At 38.9% G+C, this 23,611-nt stretch overlaps 1 protein-coding gene across 1 annotated transcript in view; it reads right to left on the bottom strand.

Annotated features, from left to right (window-relative positions):
• LOC149166852 (Flavodoxin family protein) overlaps nt 1–23,611 on the bottom strand; it is a 451,658-nt gene that overhangs the window by 114,695 nt on the left and 313,352 nt on the right. Inside the window, exon 7 of the mRNA XM_089432790.1 lies at nt 13,996–14,117. Coding sequence (XP_089288916.1) covers nt 13,996–14,117 — 122 coding nt within the window. The remainder of the gene's footprint in view (nt 1–13,995; nt 14,118–23,611) is intronic.

The raw sequence follows: 23,611 nt of genomic DNA on the forward strand, positions 1-23,611 counted from the left end.
AATGAATCTAATTCTAGGATCCAAAAAGCAACAAACAAGCAGATATGAGGGAGGCTTCTTGCCTGGGAAAAATAAAAGAAATAGAGTCGCCACCCAAACAAGAAACGAACTGAAGAGTAGTTGCTGATTTGACGAAAGATAAGGTGATGAAAAGATCCAAATGATGCCAAAAAATGTTGAATCTGCCAGCTCAAATGAGATATGAGAAAGATGAAAGAATGATGAGAAATGAAAAGATGAATGTCGAATAAACCAAGGATAGAAAAAACTCTATCCCCGGCAACGACGCCAAAAAATGTTGTCGCACAGATTGTCACGACAACGCTCAGACCGGGGGTTGTCACCCTGATCCCTGATCTCTCCGTTTAAGCCGTCTCCCGCGACTAAGGGGGGTAAACCCCATGGGATGAATGAAGACCAACTGTGGACCAATTGGGTTGGGAGACAGAACAAGGCGATTTAGCACTTAGAAATTAATGTACCAATGCCTTATGGAGTTAATGATTAAATGATTATTTATTAAATGTTGCATAAGTATAAACCATGTAAAACAATCATTTATCATCAAATAACCCAAGCGATGTAAGATATTCAACAAATGCACAATGCGTTAACGATGATCCAGCAATTAAACTTCAAGAAAAAATAAATGCTTTAAATGATCATAAAATTTAAATGCTGACAAGTTACCACTTTCATATAGCTAACTTCAAAATAAACATTAAGTGCATTTAACTATAGAGAAATGGAACATAGAGACACCAGAAATGAATTTTTCAATTTTTTATTAAGCTTTTTCAAAACTTTTTAATATTTTTATATTTTCTATAAAAATAATAAAAAAATTAAGTTTAAAACAAAACAAGATCTAAAAAATTTAAATCTAAATCTAAAACTAACACTTTATCATATATACAAAAAAGGGGGGAAAATATAAATTCTAATAAAAGAAAACTTCTTATGGTTTTTTTAATTTTTAATTTTTAACTTTTATATTTTTATATTTTAAAATATAAAATCAAAACAAAGCCTAAAGTTAAAAAATGAATAAAATAAAATAAAAAATAAAAGAAACTTTTTAACTTTTTATGGAACATTTTTATTTTTTTATTTATTTATTTTAAAATCAAAACCAAAACAAAACTAAACTTAAAAAATACCTAAAGCAAAGAACTAAAACCTAGGCTAACCCAACTAAATACCAATCGAATAAACATGAAAAGAAACCCAAAGTTGAAAATTTTATTTTATATATATATATATATTGAAACCCTAAGTTAAAATTAACAAATTTTCTACATCCTAAATAAAAATAAAATAAAAAATAAAAGAAACTTTTTAACTTTTCATGGAACTTTTTTATTTTTTATTTATTTATTTTAAAATCAAAACCAAAACAAAACAAAACTTAAAAAATACCTAAAGCAAAGAACTAAAACCTAGGCTAACCCAACTAAATACCAATCGAATAAACATGAAAAGAAACCCAAAGATGAAAATTTTATTTTATATATATATATATATATATATATTGAAACCCTAAGTTAAAGATTAACAAATTTTGTACATCCTAAATAAAACTAAAACAACGCATATACAAAAATAATATAAACTATACTAATCCTTCCATACGAAACACAAAAAAATGAAATCCTAAAATTTACGCATGTCTAAAACTAAAGCTAAAATTTTAGTTTTTAAATGAAACGCAACAAAAAATATACGCAAACCCTGAACCAAAACCCGTAGCATATGTAAAAAAAAATTCGAATGCTTTGTTTGTGCTTGCAGGTGCAGGTTCTCGACGAGCTGAGCGTGGAAATAACGCAGGAATGGCAGCGTGAGCTCAAGACGGAGGCGGAGAGGGTTCGATGGAGGGAGAAAGACGTGAGGAGCTATGAGAGAGCAGCTGATACGCTGAAAAAAAACAAGGCTACGTAGAGAAGAGCTGAGGCAGGTAGCAGAATGAAGGAGATTGAGGGAGCAAAAGCTTATGACTGCATGAGGATAGGATGCGGAGGAGATTGGGAGCTGCGGAATGGAGTAGAGTGAGATTGTTGGCGCGAAGGGAAATGCATTTTTTTGTTTTTATTTATATTTTGAGTTTTTTCTATAGGTAATGCAATGCGCTGGTGAGGGAAAACTGCGTGAGAGATGGTAGGTTGCTGACGAGCATAGGTACAACGATGAGGAAGAGAATGGAATGGAGGAAAGGCTGTGGACAGTTTTGATGCTAGCAATTAAGAAGATGGAGGTTGCGGGTTTGAGGAGAATGAAGGACGCTGAGACAAAAGGGCAGATCTGTGGGTGATGGATGCAATTATGGCAGTGGAGAAACCACAGAGATGAGGGTTGCGCTTGGATGTGCTGTGTATGATGGCAAGCATGAGCAGAAAAAATGAATGTCGCGTGAAGCAAAATGGCCAAATGGGAGCAAGCAACAGAATAGGGGACGTTGCATGTTTGTCCATAGTTGCGTGAAGGTTGAGGGTTTGCTGCAGACCCAGGGCAGAGCATACCCTAAAAAAAATTTCGAAAAATTTCCTGCGAAAAACAAAACCCCAGGCTGCAGACTGCTTGAGATTGCCTGATGAAACCCCAGACAGCAGATAAATGGATCGGAAAACCCTCTTAAGATTTACTAGGGCTCTTATAATTTTGAACCAGCTACTTCCGATTATCTGCTGAAAACCCCGCAAAATTTTAAAATCTGTACCTGCAACCTGTAATGGCAAAAAACAGAACACCAAGAAGTAAAAACTAAAATGTGCCAAAAACAAAATTGAAAACCCTAATTTACAATATTTATAGATTTTCGACTCTTAAGCAACCAGAGTTGTCAATAATCCACAGTAATATTTTCAGAATTTAGTTTTAATGTGAGATACTTCAAAAAACCCTTCTTGCATTCATAACAAAAAAAAAATCAAATGATAAGCTCGGAATTAAAACTGGCTGGGCTCATTTAGAAAATGCAACCCGGGAGTTGGCTGGTTTAGCCGAGAACTTCCCCTAACGCCCAGTAAACTCAAAAATAAGATTTCCTGCACAACTTAAAATCAACCATTAACATAGAGGGAGAAAACAATAGTGAAACCTAGATCAAATGGAGATACCTGCCATTATATTTCAGAATCTAAACTATCATTCAAACCCCAAAGATCAGACAAGATACCTGTGCCTAAATCAATCTTCATCAAGCTATTATCAATGGCCGAAAATAAAATTATGCAGAAAAATAAAACATCTTACAGCACTTTCAGAAGAGTAACACCAACAAAATTTTCAACCCCAAATGTTTTCTTTATTGCACAAAAAATGACTACAAGAGAGCTTTCTTTAGCACTAAACTCTCAGATCTAATCTGATCTCAAATGACCCCTAGCACCTTATTTAAAGGAAAAATTCCCAACGACTAGTTCGAGTGATCCATGTCAAACTAATCTCGATCGTCAATGAGGATCAAGATTTCTTTTAATCTCATCCGTCGAATTTTTAAATGCATTTTAATATATTAAAATTTTAAATAATTAAAATTCTGCATTTATTTACTCAAAAATTTGACTTATTATTATTTTATTTTTTTTTTTCAATTTTTTAATTTTTTTATTATTTATATCTTTTATTTTTTATTGTTTTTTATTTTTTATTTTTGGGTCCTTGAACTTAGCCTTTGGAAAAATCACCTAGGACCTAGGACTTAGGACTTATGAGGGGATTAAAACATTTTCTAACCCTCAAGACACTTTACATCATGACTTTTACAATTTTACATCTCAAGGGGGAAAACCCATTTGACATAGATCACCCAGTTCTGCGACCAAATATAATCTAGCAAATCAACACACTAGGATTCCCCTAAGATTTTAATGACAAAATTCATTCCGGCTTTAGGGTTAGGCTGAAGGAAAACTCTGCTGATCATGGATCAGTGAGACAAAAAACCTTCCGGAACATAGATTATCACTATAAAATTTAGTCCACCTAAGCAATTTACATACATGACTCAGATCTTGCTAAGATTATTTATAATTTACACATGCAAACTGGGTTTACAACATAACATGATCAGGTCGACGATGACCGTCGAATGGCACAGACACGTTGATCAAGCGTTATCCCTTTTGCGAAGAAAAGGGGGTGCACTGCTATGGGTAGTTGACACGTAGTGGTCAACACTACCATTTGCAGCATGTTTGATCTTAAAGATACAATGAGAACCAACCACTATCCTATCCAACAGCCTATGGACCACCTCCCAAACATCGTTTAACATGATGGAGTTGTACTCCTCCACCATAGCATCCTGCCACACCTAGTGTTGTGCAGCACCCTTTATAGCTGGAAGGCTTACTGCCAATGATCTAACTCATCAATGCCTTGTAACCTGAATATCTCTCTAGTGGTCTCCTATCCCTGGTGCTCGATCTAGGAGCTCCTACAAACTCTTGTGCATCTCTCAATGTTTGAAGCACCTCACGATTCCTCCTGCCAACTGAAGTGGGTGGAGCTTCAAGCTCCTCATCATGCTCCTGCTCCTTATTCTGCGAACTCTCCTCTGCACCTGTACATATACTAGTCACTGTACTTGTACTTGTGCCCTGCACCTAAGATTGTTGTTCAACCCTTGGAGCTTTTGCTTGCTGACTCTGATCAACTGCTAGCAACTCGCGAGATCTCTTGAAGGTTTTCTCCTCTTGAAACGTGACATCCTGTCTCACGATGATCTTCTGAGTACTTTGAATATAGATCCTGTATGCCTTGGATGTTTCGTTGTAACCAACGAAATACCCCTTCTCTGTAGTTGAATATAGCTTGGTGCGCTACTCAGCTGGAACTTTACAATAAGCGAAACTGCAAAAAACCCTGAAATGACTGAATTCTAGCTTCTTCCCTGTAAATGCCTCCTCGGTTATCATCTTTCCCAACACCTTATGTGGGACCCTATTCTGAATGTAAACTATTGTGTTACATGCTTCTACCCAAAGATATCTAGGCATATCTTGATCATATGGCATGGCCCTTACTACTTCAACAATGGTTCTGTCTGTGCATTCTACTGCGAGTTGTATGGAGTTATCCATTCCCTCTTGATTCCCTCCTTGGAACAAAACTCCATGAAGGCTTTCTCGATATACTCGCCTCCATTGTCTGTCTGAAGTACCTTAATCTTCTTTCTTGTCAAGTTCTCCATAAGAGCCTTAAACTCTTGGAAGCGACTAAAGACTTCATCTCTTGTCTTCAAGAAGTATATCCAAGTCTTCCTAGAGAAATCATCAATGAAGGTCACGAAATATTCATAACCCCTGAGAGACTTTGTGGACAATGGACCACAAATATCATAATGTATCAACTCTAAGTCACCCTTGGCTCTACTATCACTCCTTGGAAATGATACTTCTAAAAACATTCCAAGTACTCACTCTCTACATATGTCATCATGTTCTATACTCACCTTTAGAATACCTATCATTGTTTCTCTAAGCATTTTAAGTGCTTTATGATGGATATGACCCATCCTCCTATGCCACAACTCTCCCATATCTCTACTACTGTTGTTGCTAACCAGTGCCTTTGGATCTTCAAACTGCAACTTATATAACTTGTTGCTCTTGACCCCAATCTCCTTTGCTAACTTCCAATCTTGATGTTTCAGATACACCTTCTATCCTCGAAAGAGTACATCGTACCCCTTATCCTGAAGAGTAGATACTAAAACTAGATTCATACCCAGATCTGGCATGTGCAACACATTTGTAACATGGATATTTTTGTCCGGCTCCCTCTAAAATGTGATTGTCCCTCTCCCAATTGGAGTACACTTGGACTTGTTTCCCATTTGTATCTGGAAGCCTATCTCATCTACTTTGTAGCTGGAGAAATACTCTCTAACTCTTGTCATGTGACATGACGCCCCACTATCGATGTACCAGACACCTGTGGTGGTCGAGTTAAATAGACATGCAATGAGAGAAAATTCATCTTAAATTCTTGTAGACAGTTTATCAATGTCTGTTGAATTTGTTGTTTGTTGCTTCTTATTTTCACCCTACTTCCTATTAGGACATTGACTAACATAGTGTCCCTGTTGATGACAGTCGAAACACTTGATTTTACTCAAGTCTTTCTTTTTTTTTCTCTCCCTTGGAGTTAGACCCTTTGCTTGAGCCTTTCTTGGATTTTCCCTTTCCCGCAAGAGCAATGTTCTCGTCATCCTCACCTTTCTATCCATTGTTACTGCTAGCATTGACATAGCTCCTCCTGAGTGAAATCGCTCTGAAAACGATCCCAACTAGGAAGGTCTTGTCGTCCATTAATCAGCTGGACAAAGACGTCCCACTACTTTGAGAACCCATTCAACGCATTTCTCACGAGCTCTTCATCTTCCACTTTTTCTCTAACAATTGTTAACTCGTCTGACTTGTCTGGCCCTAGTAAGGTAACTAACAATGCTTTCTCCCTTGTTTTGTCTGGTGTTTCACAACTTCTCTCTGAGGATCAACTTTCTGTTAACAGTTGCATTCTAGAATAGACGAAGATGGCATTCCACATCCTCTTACACATATTCAATTTTACAATGTGGTGTACTACATGACCTTTGACCCCATCTTAGATAAGGTGTCTAGCTTTGGCATCCTCCTTGCGGGGGGTCGCTAACTACATCGGATCTGTTGGTATGGCAATAACAGATGTTGCATACTCCTTCAGTCTGTGCTCCTCCAGCAACAAAAGTATCTTGGATTTCCAAATACCAAAGTTTGATGCACCATCAAGTCTATCTTGATCCCTCAAACCAACTGAAGCCATTTTTGAAACCCTTGAACAATAAACCCCAATAAATCTGAAGAGATCTGAAGAGAATCAACCTATGTGATGAAACCCTTGGTTTCTCCTTCAAAACCCTCACACTTAGATAAAGAAACACCCCAATGCTATAGATAGCTTTGATACCATGTGAAATTTCTACTACCCAAAAGTTGTTATTAACCCAATTAATTATTCTGATTACTTATACACAACAAAATTAATTTATCAACTGAAAATAATGAATAAAAAAATGAACAACACCTTTCACCAATTAATATTTATAGTTGAATACACAAGAAACCAATCACACAAATATTTTTGGACAAATGTCCCTGCAAAAACCCCAATGTGGGGAAAACCAGTTTTCAGATCAAGGGTTTTATTATTAATCTTTGGCAAATCTACTATTGAGAAATTACGTAAACTTCTTACTTCTCACTGCCAAAGCTCTGGCAAATTCATCTTCACAACTGTTAATCGAACTAGGAAAACCCACGGCTTCTCTTCTGCAAATTCCATAGCCTCCTTGGCACTCGCACGACCTCTCCGACAATTCGCACAGCCTTCTAACAAACTCACACAGCCTCTAGAAAACTCACACTACCTCCAGCAACTCACACTAGGAATTCTGGCACTTTGCACTACCTCTGGGAAACTCGCACTACCTCCAGAAAAATAACTCGACCCTCTCTGCAGACAATAATCTAGCTAGCAAAACTCCCTCTAAAACTTAGAAGCTGGAAGTCTTCTCGGATGAAGAATAAACCCTGCAAAACTCTTCCTCAAACTCTGTTGTTGAAACCCTCCTAGTGTTTCTCTGAATAATTTCTAATGCTGTCCATTGACCTCCCTTTATAATCTCTCATTCACAAATGAATGGCCAAGATTAGAAGTTATCTTGTCCCAATCAATGGCTAAGATCATCTTAGAAACTTTTTACAAGCTTTTAGAGGCAAATCGATCTTATCCCAACTAATGTCAATTAATTATCCACTTTTCTTAAGTTTTAACTTAGGAAATATTTAAAAATCACTAGTTGACTTAATTAAAACATTTTCCCTCAGTGAAACTTAGGAAAAATTACATGGACTTGGAGATAATTGATTCCTCTGTGTTCCTAGCATTAGTGACACCTCTTAAGGCGAGAACACTTGTTTGAGCTACAATATTTAACAGTGTGATGGAAAGTGATAAGTATGGAATATGGATAGATGGAACTATGCTATCTCAAATCAGGACTTCCCAAGTAGTGTCCCTCCCATACCCATTGGTTTATTGGGGGGGGGGGGGTCCCACAAGACTTGGATCGAATATTAACCTACCGCCCAACCTCCCCCCATTTAAGGGAGAGAACAAGATCACAGTCAAAACCCTTATTTCTTCTAGTTCACCACATAATCCATATCAAATGCCCAAATACAAACAAGCATAAGCCCTCGATTTCAAAATCAATAAAACACCTTATCATCAGAAGACCACCACCATCATTGTTCTCTTGCCAGATGGGTGAGAAGCAGATGGCTGATGCAGGTGGTGGAGGTATAATGGCACGTCATCAGCTAGTGGTGGCTGTCAAGGGCTGCATGGCTGGCCGGCTGGATATGAAGAATAGGAGAAAAGTTTTCTCCTATAGGGTTACTCATTTAGGTGGGTAACAGGGTCATAGGGAGTTGAATCACTTCAACCACCCAATGTTGATTTAGGATAAATATGTAAACATGAAACAAAGAAAGGCTTCTAGATTTTGTAAGCAACTACTATTTTAGCAAAAGACTGAGGCTGTTAGCAATATATTAATAAAGTGGTAACAGATTTTGAGAACAGAATCTCAGGTCTTTCTTCAACTATCTCCTGTGAGTATGTTCCAAGGAGAACTTTCATTGTTTTCATACTCATTATTTTGTGAATGCTACCCTGACCATGGAACTAAATTGAATTGAAATGTTTATACCAATGTTCCACCAAGGTTCCGGGACGAGGGGGTGAGGGAGCGAGGGGGCGCGGGAGCGGCCTATGCAAAAGCTCCCTACAATTTTTTAGGAAACGTGGGGGAGCGTCAGGGTCTTAAAAATTTATAAATATAAAATATAATTTATTAATTGAGTCCACTATGACAATTTGGTTTGAATTGAAAAGCTACAAAGCATGATCATTGATATGAATATCATTTGACATTATCCAAATTTATAATATCATATAAAATAATAAATTTAAAATTCTAATTCAGCTTGGCCAAATTCTAATTTACATTTTGGTCAGACAGAGGGAGAGCTTCAGCTTGATAAGGTAGCCACTGAATTCTGTGAAAAGGTAAATGAACAGATCAGGAACATTGCATTGGCAGTAGAAGGGGCAACTACAATGGGTTGTCCAGCTGTATTGGATCCAACAGCTAGAAAGTTTGTTATATTATATATAATATAGACAGTACACCATATGTTGAAAGAAGAGTTTTAGTTCCAGGAGAGATGAGAAGATCACATGAGAGAGTTTCTGACAGTTTACTATCAAATGACATTAACTGCAGGATGACCATCTGCGAACCAACTTGGGTGACCAACGATGGCATGGATAATTTGTCTACCTTATTAGAGCAATGCCATGCAGTTCAAACTTCAAACTAGCAGTGTATTTCAGGGGTGAAAATAATTTTCAGACCTGAGAATTCACGCTGAGCCACTGTGCTCTGTGTAAATTTTGTAACTGTATAAATTCATATATAACGACAGTTCCTGAGATTTCTTGTTGCCCATAGTATTTTGTCATGCTTGCAGTAAACGCATGTTAGTCTATAGTCCACCCAATTATTTCCCACATGACATAGGTGTTGCTTCCATAGTTTGTATGTCAAATGTCATGCAAATTAAAAACACAAACTGAATGTCTCATATTCTTTGTCTGTCACTCCAGTTATCTCCCCACTGTAATCCAACCATCACTTGAGAAAAAAAGGAGAAGTTTTAAAAGGGAAAATTCATGTACGTGCTATATGGTCCAGCAAATTTCCATGATACTGACCCTCTAAAATAACGCTTGTTGAAACCAAAAGACAGCACAAGACGTTATCCCCATATAGAACATGAGTAGCTTTGTACCACTTTAGGTCTATTAAATCATAAACCATAAGCAAGGCCATTTTTTTGGGAGCATGGGGAAACGTCCCCTCGGGGAAGGGGAACGTTTCCCTGGCACGTCCCCCCGAGTTTCCTCCATTTTGGGAGCGTGGGGAAACGTCCCCTACTCGTCACCAAGTCCCCGGAGCGCGGGGGAGTGAGGAAACTAGACCCCTGGGGGGGGGGGCGAGTCCCCGTGGAACACTGGTTTATACTGAACTCGCATCCCTAGATGATTTTAGCAACTTCAGCAGTCGTAGGTGTTAATGTGTACGTGTACTATTTCATTGATGTGATTTTGTGTTTCAACTTTCATTTCCAGCACATTCTATTCTCTCTTTTAGTTTAGAATTTATTGTTAGCACCATTTTATTTTCTGCATATAATACAAAATAAACCTTAAACTACCTGCTAGCCAGCATGCAGTCTCTTTTAGTTTAGGATTTACTTTCAGCACCATATAATTTCCTGCATAGAAAACAAAAGAAAAATCCATAAACTATAAATTGAATCCTGCAGCTAATACTGCATATTAGATGGTCCACCAATATAGGGTGGGAATCATGCTCTGAAGGTTTTATCCCAGCAAACCCATATGTGTTAACAAGGATCAACAGCCCACATCATCATCCACCTAGAAAACTATCAATATTGAGACAATATTTTAAATTTCTCCTTGACTAGAGGCCCTCCCAAAAGGCTACCTTTTAAAAAGCCAATCAAAATATGTAGTTATCATCAACTTGGCCATCACCAATACCACCCTCCCAATCAACCATGGTATCATGAGCAGTGATATTTCTTCTTTCACCTTGCTTTGTTTCTTTTCCCTTGAGCAAATCAACAGCGTGAACCCTGAAATTCTAGGTAATATAGCGTAACTTCCCACAATAATAACATACTCTCTCTATATTTGTTTTGATCTTTCCTTCTTGTTTTTGCCTTTTCAAAAGAGAACTTTGTCATAGAACAGTTTGAAAAAGAACTTGTTCCACTATAATTATATACTTTGACAGTTATCTCTATATATTATAATTAACTTCTCTCTCTCTCTCTCTCTCTCTCTCTCTCTCTCTCTCTCTCTATCTATCTATCTATCTATCTATCTATCTATCTATCTATCTATATATATATATATATATATATATATATATATATATATATATATATATATATATATATGTTACCGGATCCTGCAGGCAGAGGGCCAAGATCCACGGATCCACGGATCTGATCCGGATCCGGATACGGATACACCTGGAAACGTGTGAAATACAGCACTGTGGCAGTTCTTCATTTTACGGAAACAAATATCTTGTCCCGAAACGGATCCTGAGACTGTATGTCAGAACCGCCAAAATGAAACAGAAAAAGTTAACACACTTTAGGTTTGCGGTTGTGGTTTTAAAAGTTAAAACAGTCGAATGTTTTTAACTTTTTATATTGCATTGTTATTTGAATCGAGTTGCAGGAATTATATACACCGTGACCCCATCCAGCCGCAGGGTAGACAGCGACGCAAACAACAGCGTAGACAGCCACGGCTTCGACCATTCGGCACCACCAACTCGACGGCAGACAACGCTTGACTATTCCTGTTCCTGTCCCTGTTCCATTTGGCAGTGGGCTCAACCGCTCAAGCTTGTCGGCACCACCAACTCGGACGGCTAGCAGATAATAAATATTATGGATAAATGGTTATATATATTATAACGAAACATTGCATATATAATTATTATGAACAAACATTACATACGGTTATCCCTAACCATTTGTTATGAACAAATATTATATACCCTATCCCTAATTTATATATGCTATTAGCGTATTTAATATTTAATATTTATATATACGCTATAAGCCTATATCCAATATCGTATGGAAATCTCAAATCTGAGCATATATATGATATGTTATTATTTATATAATTTAATAATTATTATTATAAATATAATTATATTATATAACCGTTATTATAAATATCAATGCCATTTTTTTTATTTAAATTGGTAGTGTTTAAATTTTAACATTCAACTATTCAGATTTTAATATTTTATTATGATGTATTTTAATTTTGTATTTAGATTTATATTTATTTTATTATGAAGTGTTAAGAAAATTTCAAAATTATTTGTTAAATTTTAATGTATTTTATTTTTTTATTTTTATCATTATTTATTTTACTTTTTAATTGTATATTACTAATGTACTATATTGATAATATATTAATATATTATAATTTGAATTTTATATGCAGTTAGGTAACCTATAGTCTATAGACCATTATCATTATGGAACCATCACAACATGAGCAGAGTGAAGGGGTAAATCATCAAAACAGACCCAAAATCTCTTCTATCACATGTTGAACCAGAGCATAACAAAGGTCCGAGCAAGATGTGGGATATGGAGTCTGAGATCTCTAACTTGAACCTGACACTAAATGCCATGACTCACCTCAACCTACTTGAGGATATTGTTTCACCACCAGTCCAGCCTACTGATGCAACTTCCTACATTCCAGGACCCCCATCATCTATTCAATTTCATGATGTAGAGTTGCAATATGTAGAAGATATAGATCCATTTGAGGATATGTAAATGTATTTACTATTATCATTTATGATATTATGATCCTTTTTGTTACTTTGTACGAGGGAGGATGCATCATTTCATTGTTTCAATCTTCATATTTATCATTCAGTTTTCTAAAAGGGTTTGATGGTTTCATGGAGTATTTGATTTTTTAGCTCTAAAGTATTTTTTAAAATTTTTAATATATATATATATTTGTACGTGACGTATCCTTGCCGTATCCGGATCTTGGATTTTCAAAAAACTAGCGGATCCGGATCCGGATCCGTATCCGTATCTGAATCCTGGTAACATAGATATATATATATATATATATATATATATCCTTCATGAGTCTCTGTTGCATTGCACAGAAACACAGATCCTCCACGGGTGCTGAATGGCAGCCCCCTAAAACAGACAAAACGTAGTCATGATGTAACTATCCTATTCACATTGATCTGCAAGACAAAGGTGTTTCATTTAGTCACAGGGACACAAACCTGCCAGACAACATAAGAAATGATTTTGTTGACTTCAAAATTGTGATGTTACTGTTTGAGGTGCAGGCTTGAGTTTGAACTTTAAACTCAAATAGTGATCACCATAATACACAGATGGTGGGGCCCAAGTCATCTCCTACGATGACCAGCTACTCACCTCCATATACTTCACACTAGCTTCAGCATACAAAATTTTCAGAAACAGCTTTGTCTGATGTGACACCGTGAACAGATATATAGCAGTGTTTTCTACTGCGTTTGAGCAGTTTTTCTACAGAATTTGGCACTGCAAGTTCAATTCTAAAATCCAGATAGTGCTTCAGACTCCAGAGGAAACTGTTACAGTGTGTCTGTGATGTTCTGCTGCAAAGTGGTTCTTCAACAGTGATTCTTCTTTGTTCCAACAGAGGGTACAGATATTTAAAGCTACACTATTTTTTTCTTCATTTCTTGTTATTGTATATGGCAGTGGAGTGTACATGACAATATTTGCAAACTGATACTTGGCAGCAAAAATGTATGAAACAGAGAATTGAAATGTAGCTACCAGACTAGGAAAACTTCGGCCACCACTAAAGTAGGTCTTCTTCCACTGGCAGACAAACTGGCACAATGCCAGGAACCAACTTAACTAATACCACTTGTTCATTACCGAAGCATCCACAGAAAAAGGGGAAAGCCATATATATTCAAGGGATAAATAATATATAATAAAATATGAATGATGCAACGATGACACTTGATCAATAAGACTGTCATATTTATACAACATGAGGGGCATGACCATTCTCAAGGACATAACCATTCATTTACATTATTCATTGTTGACTAACATAATTAGGTTCATTTGATATTCATTTACATTATTAATGTTTTTCACACATATCTATGTTTGAATCAAAATTGTGATATTGAGTGAGAATGGCTGACGATTAAGCAGTTGATAGACAAAGCAAGCTCAAAAGAAATCATATCAATTGACAGCCAAAAGATTTTACCATGCGTGCAAGGCAGTGAGGTTTAGGACTATGGCCAGGCATGCTAATGGACTTGTTACTGTTATTTGCAGCTTCAACCATTGCACGAGCCCTTCCATGCTCAATCCACTCATCCAGAATATCTGCAATATTTCATTAGCCACAAGAAAATGTATAACTTGTTTGACTAACACATAAGCTAACATTTAAATCCTTCTGACAGACACAAAAAGCCTAATATTCTCTCATCCAAAATAGAATAAAAGTTCACTATTTCTTGGACAACACAATATACAACATTGTTCCCTTGTAATGTCCCCTTTATAGAATGAGCCAATTCTAGTCACGAATTAATGCACACATTTGCTAAGATCTTTAGTTTTTTCTTTCAAAAATTATTACAAACACTTTGCAAGCAATATTTTCCCATTTGAAATGAAAATAAGGAGAAACTTCATGCGTGAGACCCGAACCACTCCCCTCAACGGTTGGTTAACTATGATATTGCAGTTTTGGGCTAGGGTGGTAGTCCAGTAGGTTAGGTTTCTTTGGACAGGATAAATAACCATTGTTTAGGGTAACCTCCCTTAAGTATTTTTATTTCAGGATGGCCTGAATCAAAAGATCACCACACAGAATAGAATTTGCCAATTGAACACCAATTAACCCGACCAAATCTTTATTCAACTAAATTATGAGATTTCATACATAATGCATTAATGGAACCTGGAAACTGATATAATATTTTGCATGATTTGGCTGCAAGGAAGAATGCAACTCAGCTGTCACAAGGTTACTTCAGCTGCTTCCAATAAGCTGGGCCTACCCAATGAAATTCAGCCTTCCTCCAGAATAAACCCAGCAATTAAACCCTGCTGCCACCAAAGAATTCAGCCTCCAAATAAGATGAGTGCTGCTATAGTGATGAAGTGTGTCTTCTTCAGCTCCAGAATTACCTACAAACAAATTCTCTAATTGCACACCTGTGAGGAATCTGGATGATCCCTCCTTATTGACCGACTAGGGTGGATAGTTTCACCACAGAAACCAATCTTGATCAGCTAGGGTGGATAGTCTCAGCACTGAAGCTAATCTCCACTAGGTTTTCACACCTCTTACACAGCTCCAAGAGGCCTCCAGATCAAAAATCCAAATATCCAATACATATCAAAAAGTGAGCTCCAATTCTCCTTTTATAACTTTTATCATTAGAATACCATAGGTCATCATAATACCATGGGTCATCAGAATACCATGGTCCACGGGTCAATATCATGGGTCATTAGAATACAATGGGTCATCAAAATACTATGGATCTCTCTTTTTTACCTTATTCCTGCTCCTATAGCCTACAGGAATCGAATAGGCTACAGAGTCGATCTCCATAAGTGAGCATTCGGAGAAAGGAACATTACAATCCTCCCTTCCCGAGATTGCTTGCCCTCCAGCAATCTAAAACCTGCATATCAATACCAAGATCCCAAATTTCCCTGTAGAATGCTCCAATATATAGTTGTTGTACCATCCTAAAATAACTAAACCCAGCATCTGTGTCACACTCTGCCATACCGCGAAGCAATTCACCACAATGTGAACCATGCCTCATAAAAATCCCTATATGATTCCAAATCTTGAGTAGAGAATGATATGCATTGAAGAAGCACTTCCTATGTGCCCCTTTGAAATATGTATTCTTATCATTCTTCATAAACCCATGTACTTCTAAGAATCTGATGTATAATTGTCCCTGAGATGGAGAAAGTTTCACATCATCCAATGTTGAAATGGGATTTTGGCAACGGTTTTTGAACTCTAGTTGTTTGCCTGAGAATCCTTCTCTTACAAAATCCACCAAACAATAGTATTCCATCAAATTATTTTGTAAAGGAGAACTTATCAATGCAATGATGTGTCCTGTCTTCACTTGTTTTAATGCCTGTGTTATATCACCTGTTTCTTTCACATATTTTCCTACAGATAAGTTCCGAAATGCTGCATAGCTTAGCAGTAGAACTCCACCATTTTCGGTCCATTTTGTTAATAGCCTTTCTCTATTTGTGTTCTCTCTAGAAACATCCTCCAGCATGGAAACAGGAAGAGGGTTATGGAAACAGGAAGAGGGTCTAAATCAAAAGGTTACTTCAGCTGCCTCCAATAAGCTGGGTCTACCCAATGAAATTCAGCCTTCCTCCAGAACAAACCCAACAATTAAACCCTGCTGCCACCACAGAATTCAGCCTCCAAATAATATGTGTTGCTATAGTGATGAAGTGTGCCTTCTTCAGCTCCAGAATCCCCAACAAACAAATTTCTCCAACTGCACATCTGTGAGGAATCTGGATGATCCCTCCTTATTGACCGACTAGGGTGGATAGTTTCACCACAGAAAAAAATCTTGATCAGCTAGGGTGGATAGTCTCACCACTGAAGCTAATCTCCACTAGGTTTTCACACCTCTTACACACAGCTCCAAGAGCCCTCCAAATCAAAAATCCATATATTCAATACATACCAAAAAGTGGGCTCCAATTCTCCTTTTATAACTTTTATCATTAGAATACCATAGCTAATTATAATACCATGGGTCAATATCATGGGTCATTAGAATACCATGGGTCATCAACATACTATGGATCTCCCCTTTTTACCTTTTCCCGCTCCTATAGTCTATGGGAATCAAATATGCCAATGAGTCGATCTCCATAAGTGAGCATTCGGAGAAAGGGACATTACAGTCCTCCCTTCCCGAGATTGCTTGCCCTCCAGCAATCCAAAACTTGCATATCAATACCAAGATCCCAGATTTTCCTGTAGAATGCTCCAATATATAGTTGTTGTACCATCCTAACATAAGTAAACCCAACATCTTTGTCACTCCGCCATACCGCGAAGCAATCCACCACAATGTAAACCATTCCTCATAAAAATCCCTGTATGATTCCAAATCTTGACTAAAGAATGATATGCATTGAAGAAGCATTTCCTATGTGCCCCTTTGAAATATGTATTCTTATCATTCTTCATAAACCCATGTACTACTAGGAATCTGATGTATAATTGTCACTGTGATGGAGAAAGTTTCACAAACGGTTTTTGAACTCTAGTTGTTTGCCCGAGAATCCTTCTCTTACAAAGTCCACCAAACAATAGTATTCCATCAAATTATTTTGTAAAGGAGAACCTATCAATGCAATGATGTGTCGTGTCTTCACTTGTTTTAATGCCTGTGTTATATCACCCGTTTCTTTCACATATTTTCCTACAGATAAGTTTCAAAATGCTGCATAGCCTAACAGTAGAACTCCACCATTTTCGGTCCATTTTGTTAATAGCCTTGCTCTCTCTGTGTTCTCCCTAGAAACATCCTCAAGCATGGAAACAGGAAGAGGGACTAAATCAAAAGGTTGCCACTTGGCAAACTCTTGCCTCCAGTTATGCAATACATTCACTAGCATTACAATAAGGGCAGTGTTCAAACTGAGCTCCATGGACTGCATAATAGTGCATAGAAAAGTTAAAACCTACAACATTTTCCCAAGTCCCATACTATAGGCCAAAATGCAACCAAGACCCTTCTCTTCGAACATGATCTTGTTTACTGCTTGGATACAATTATCCCACATGAAATATACGCCACCAATCTGGTGAGGTTTCAAGATACATGAGATAGATGGAGATACCCTAACTTTTCATTCATTTTGTTCTTTAGCAGCATTAACAATAAAGTCTTCAGCAGCATGTACTTGCTTTGAATCAACTTCTTTCAAAATAGCTGTTTACTCAAAGTCATAGTAGTTACTATTCCAAAACCCATAAGAGCAACTCTAACTACAACTGCTTTTCTAATTGGATGAGGAATCAACCCTCAGTCTATAATTCCTGGAACCTTAGAAGATGAGCGTTGTGCAAAAGAAACATGCATGAGTCCTTTTGCTTCAGGAGTTATGATCAAATATTGGCATTATTTCCCTTCCATTATAACTCCTGCAATAGCACCACTTACCAGCCCCTCCTTGATTACATTCAACAATACTGAAGGATCGAAAACATTAATATATGTCTTCTTTACTTTAGCTCTGTCATACAGTGCTTTTGGTAAACCTAGCTTCACTTCTCTTTGATGACCTTCATGAATGCCTACTGCCCACTTCTGAGCTATTGCAAAAAGTTTCCAAATAAGTGTGTCTTTTGCGTATCATCTGGGAGGTTACTAGGCTTCATCATTTCCCAAGAAGGGATCAGAGATGATCAGTCTAAGGTTGAGGCTATTATCAAACTGCTTCCTCCACGTACTCTTCGCCAACTTCAAGCGCTTCAAGGGAAGGCTAATTTCTTGTGTAGGTTTATTGCCAACTGTAATATTCCTAATTGATAAATAAAAGTAAATATAGAGCTATGAACTAGGAACAACAAGCAAAATATAAATCAAGCACCCAAACTAGAACACCAGTAAATATGAGCCATTTTATTAATATGGGCAAATCTGAGTACAAAATAATAAAACAATGGAACCAGGGCTTGCCAAGCAAGCTATGCAAACCCCAGGTGAAATCTCACCGACCCAACTGCTGAAATGGCTCCAAATTGATAATACGCACTGCCCAGAAATCCTCCTACAAGCTGCCAAATGGAATTGGATGTTCTACTCAAAATGATGCCCAGAATGCCATTTAATTTTAGGTCTGAACACCTCTCCCAAAACCCAGAAAAACCCAGAAATAGTTTGGGCTGAATTCAGATGATGAAGAAGCCCCCCAAAATGGTTAAAATGTCTCTCTGTCTGGCTATACGCCCTATTGGGTTTCTGCCCTGTATATTGTCCAGAGCTCTGAAAAATTAACCCCAGCCTCTACACACCAATCCCAACAAAACCTAAAAAGGGTTTTTCCCAATTCCGGTTGACCCTACTGACACCAAAAAGTGCAAATGGCTCTATCGGGTAGACTTTGTGCCCTACTGAAGAAGCTCTGCTCAAATCTTCTATAGATAGTTGTTGATTAGCCACCTAAATTCCACGCAAATTCTCCTCTGAAAATAGGCTTTCTCTACAACCCCAAACTCTCCCGGAATTAGCTGCTCCTCCCCTCGCGAGCTTTAGCCAGTGAGCTCTACGCACTACACAACTGAGAGAAATTTGGCCCACAATAGCTCCTCAATCTTTGCCTTGCAAATGCCACCAAACTCCAGCTCCAATGAGCGAAAATCTCTCTGCAAAGACCCAAATCCTCTAACCCGCTGTTGCTACTACAAATAATGCTATATAAAATCCTTTTGCACCCAGGAAATGCGCATAGCTGGGCAAACTCCTGTAATGAATCTCAAGGAAAGCCTTGAATTGGACTCCCAAATTACCTCGCTAGGGCGACACTCGAAGTTCTCTGAAATGAGGATGGAATTCCGCTTGGAATTCCTAGTGCTAAACAACACTTTCTTCTTGTGCTAAATAGTCCCAAGAGAAGATGAAAGGTAAAATGTAATAGTCAAAAGATGATTAGTAAATGCATCACTCCTCCTTTTATAACTTTTTCCCATGCTCCTAGACCCCTTTTTTAATTATTATTTTATTGGTGGGGGGCATTTTCCAGTAAGTGACTTTTGCCTCCATTTTAATAAAATAATAATTTGCCGCCAATCTCTAATAAAGTAATACTTGCCACCTTTCTACAAAATAATATTCGCCCCTTTTAATTAATATTACAAAAATTGGGAAAAATTCCCTTGCTCACAAAATTGGGGATATTACAATCCTCCCTGCCAAAAATTCCTTATCCTCAAGCAATGCTCAAACAAGTGCTCCCCCTCTCTGTTCACCCAACCTATCATTGCAAACAATACCAAGGTCCCAAATGTGCCACTGAGTCACCCTGAACCTGTGCACTATCCTGTCATAAATGAATCCCTTGATACCAAGGTCCGGAGTCATCCTCAGTGTGGAGCACTCCTTGCCCCACAAGACACAATCACCCAAAACACTCTGAATATTGCTAGTGAGTAGAGCTCCCTGATCATCTAGAATCCTAACCAACTCCTCGACAACCTTCCCTACTGAAAAACCAAGGCTCCTGAAAATGCAATCCAACCTCCTTGCAGATGAATCCTCCCCCGCCTGAACTCTCCATGATCTTCTCCTGTTGATCATTCTGCCATACTAGTGCAATGCCTCGTGTTGTCTACAAGTCACTAGGGAGCGAAGTGGTCTCTGTAAATCTAACACCTTGTGGAGGGTCTGCCTCATCTCCTCTTGCCAAAAATAGCTCACCCATATGTGTAGCTAGACTGCCAAGCCCTGAAATGCCAAGGTCCCATGCCAATCTCAAAGGAATGCCACCATGTTGACGCTGCATCACTTTGACTATAACTGATGGCCAACGTGCTCATATCGTATCCTCCTCTCCTAGAACTTGAGGGCGAAATCACTGTAAAGACCAAACACATCCTACCCAAGCATCTCCACGATGTCAAAGCCTACCCATCTCGAGCTAACTTCGAACCTATGCAACAACATGGAAAGCCTGCCTCGCCATACAATGAAGGCCTCTATGAACCCCCATGTGTCAACCCAAGAGTGAACTAGATCACTCTCTACCATGACCCTGCTCATCACGAGATAGAGTGACCTACCAACCAACTAAATCCCTGGATCCCATAGCCAAATCTGTTGTGGCATAGCTCTGACAACTGTTAGAATCCATCTGTGCCTCGTCTCTAGTCCCTGCGTACAATCAATATATAGGCTCCATATATCATGAACTAATCTGATGCATGCTAAACTGCCCTGGGCTTGCCACTATGTGGTACTAATGACTGTTGGAAACCACTTGTGCCAAATAGCTACCCCCTAAATGCAGTCAATAGATGAGTATCCGATACTGCAATCAACTCAATGTATGCAGTTATGTCCTGCCCCTACCAACCATCACCATTAAGTTTGCCATCCACACTCTCGATAATGTGCCAATACAGTATGGAGCCCGGACACCCACTAGAAAAATGCCTCAATCGCACATGGTATCCTCCGCTCATGCAAGATCCCAACATGCCCTGTAGGAAGAGTGGCACATCTCTCCCCCATGACCAACTTCCCAAGTGTAGGCTCAGTGATGAACGATATGCCACCCCTGCAAAAGATCACCTCATCCCCTAACCAGTGGTTGTCAACTCATGCACCGACCCTGCTCCACTGGAGAATCTCTATTGTGCCCCTAAGGCACTGACTCTCATAGCGTCATCTCAAGCAAATCCCCCAAGTCCTGCTATCCACAATGTGGGTTTGGACCAGAAACAACAAGGCTCCCCTCAACTATACATGATGCCAAAGAGTGGAAGATGTGCGGGTTTTGATGGGTATGATCAAGAACCTATGTGGACACTTCCGGCCTATCCTGTGACCGATCTACCCTCCCAACCTGGGTATGTCTACCTCAAAGGCATGCCTAACATCCTAATCAAGGAATCTCCCTGCTAGTATCATTGCATATAACCATGTATCCTCATGCCCTCTGGCATACAAATGCACCCAATTACACATCTCCATGCATTGTCAAGCCCTACTAAATGTTACCACGTCATCTCGAATTCGTTGGTATCCCTCTTGTATCGATGTGTCTGTCACTCTATGAAGAAAAGCATTGCAACGTGAACCGCACTTCCTACACCACAATGAAACCCTACACACCACCGCACACCTCCATGCTCCTCTCCATACTGTTGCGGAACGCTGCATATCCCTATACACACTTGGATATTATAGTCTAAAATTGAGTCCACAGGCATCAGCTCGCCTCCTGTCAAGTTTGCTATCTCAACTACCACACATCCACAACCCTGGATGAGTGGACCTCCCCTCCTGATCCTCTCGAAGTGATTTGAAAGGAAAACCTCCCTAAGTTCTAGTGCCAGTGTCACTCAGGTGTTTCTGCTCTATGACCTTTGTGCCCCACATATCCGTGGAAAATCCTCATCCTCGTACAATGCTTTGTCTAGTGGCCTACAGATGCCACCTCCTCCGATCAGCGCCTACCAGAGTGTGTTGATCCTCCCACGATCTCATGTACAGCCAACCAAGCATGACAACTCACAAAATCTGCCTACTCCCCTGTCAATCCATCCTATGACTAGTGTTTTCTGGAACTCTAAAGGGGATATGAAAATGTGTGTGCCCAACCACTGATTCCATCACACAACTACTACCATCACATACTGACTCCATGATGTAATAAGGAATCCGACCTGGATCCCAACAATAGTCCAACCCTTGAGCCCCTCTAGTAATCCACAGTCTCTGTTGAACTATGACCATGGATGTATCCAACCTCCTAGCCTGCTCCATCGATTACCAGCTCAGTACCTCTCACCATCCAATACTAAAGGAGGGATCAAATGTACAATCTCCTATGTCAGGAACAAGCCCTACATGTTGGTGTTGTGCAAAACTCAACTCAAGTCGCTCGCTCCCACTGATCTCGTCATCCCCTATGATTTGTCTAAACAACTCTGCTCCCCTCGATTTGATACATAGAGGTGGGCCAATAATGTTGGAAGCCCCACCAGCATGCCTCTAAAGTAAATTGTGTTGAGGTCCAAAAGCGTGCTCCCTTTGTTGCCCCTCATCAATGGCTAGCCCAAAGGATGGTTGCATATCCTCCTCCATCACGGCCACAGTATGAGCCTCCAACTTCTTTTCAATCGACAAACCATCATGCAAAACATCCTCACCGGTCAACTATAGGTGGTTGTCGTCTGACAACTCTATCATGGATCTAGATGCCTTCATGCCTATTAGCACCTCGTCAATGGATAGCCCCATGGATGGGTGCTCTACTCTCCCTGCCACTGTCTCAACCAAAGCTATCAAAGGGATCTCTAACAAGGGTGACACCTGCATCACACTAGGTATATCTACATGCTCCTCACAATCCTGCATTCCCTTAGCCTCTTGCTCAACATTCTCCTCAGGCTCTTCATATCTAAAGCCATGTCTCCACTAGCAAAAACGCTTCCTAGTCTCACCCTCTAACTGTCCCTGTCCTATCCACTCTTGCTGAGGGGATTTGGTGTCCTCTCGATCAAATCTCTCTATGAGCCTTCGTGTGAACTCTCTGTAAGACTTGATGCCTACATGAACCAAAGGGATCAGTCCACAGTACCACCACTCCATGGCATCTCCATCTAAATTCCAAGTGGCATGTCTAATGACATCCACCTCTCTCATGAGGTTTAGCCAAATGTATGTGTCTAGTTCCTGCACCCATTTCCTAACAAAACTCCTAGTTGAACCATCAAAGAGGGTGATGGTTAATTTTCCCATCGTTTTCAGTATACCTTGCTTTGCATGATCTCCCACGAGTGATGTGAATGGCTTCATCCTCATGACATGCATATCTCTAGGGTCACTGTCATAGAAATGAATATGGCTCTGGTTTACCCCCTCAAGGCTACTCAACTGGGCCCTTAGTTCTTTTAGTTTCTCATTGTTTCTGTTGATTTCCTCCCTGATCCTCTGTGTACTCCATCTTTCTTGCTTGACTGGAATGTCCATAGTTTCACAATTCACTATGCATGCATGCCTATCCCTCCATGATCCTGCTAGCTCCCCCACTGCTTAGCCAAGATCATGCTCTGATACCACTGTAACATT

Source organism: Pinus tabuliformis, chromosome 5_1 (assembly GCF_031772625.1).
Source record: "Pinus tabuliformis cultivar Carrire ecotype Pingquan chromosome 5_1, CPIR1, whole genome shotgun sequence".
Classification (NCBI taxonomy): domain Eukaryota; kingdom Viridiplantae; phylum Streptophyta; class Pinopsida; order Pinales; family Pinaceae; genus Pinus; species Pinus tabuliformis.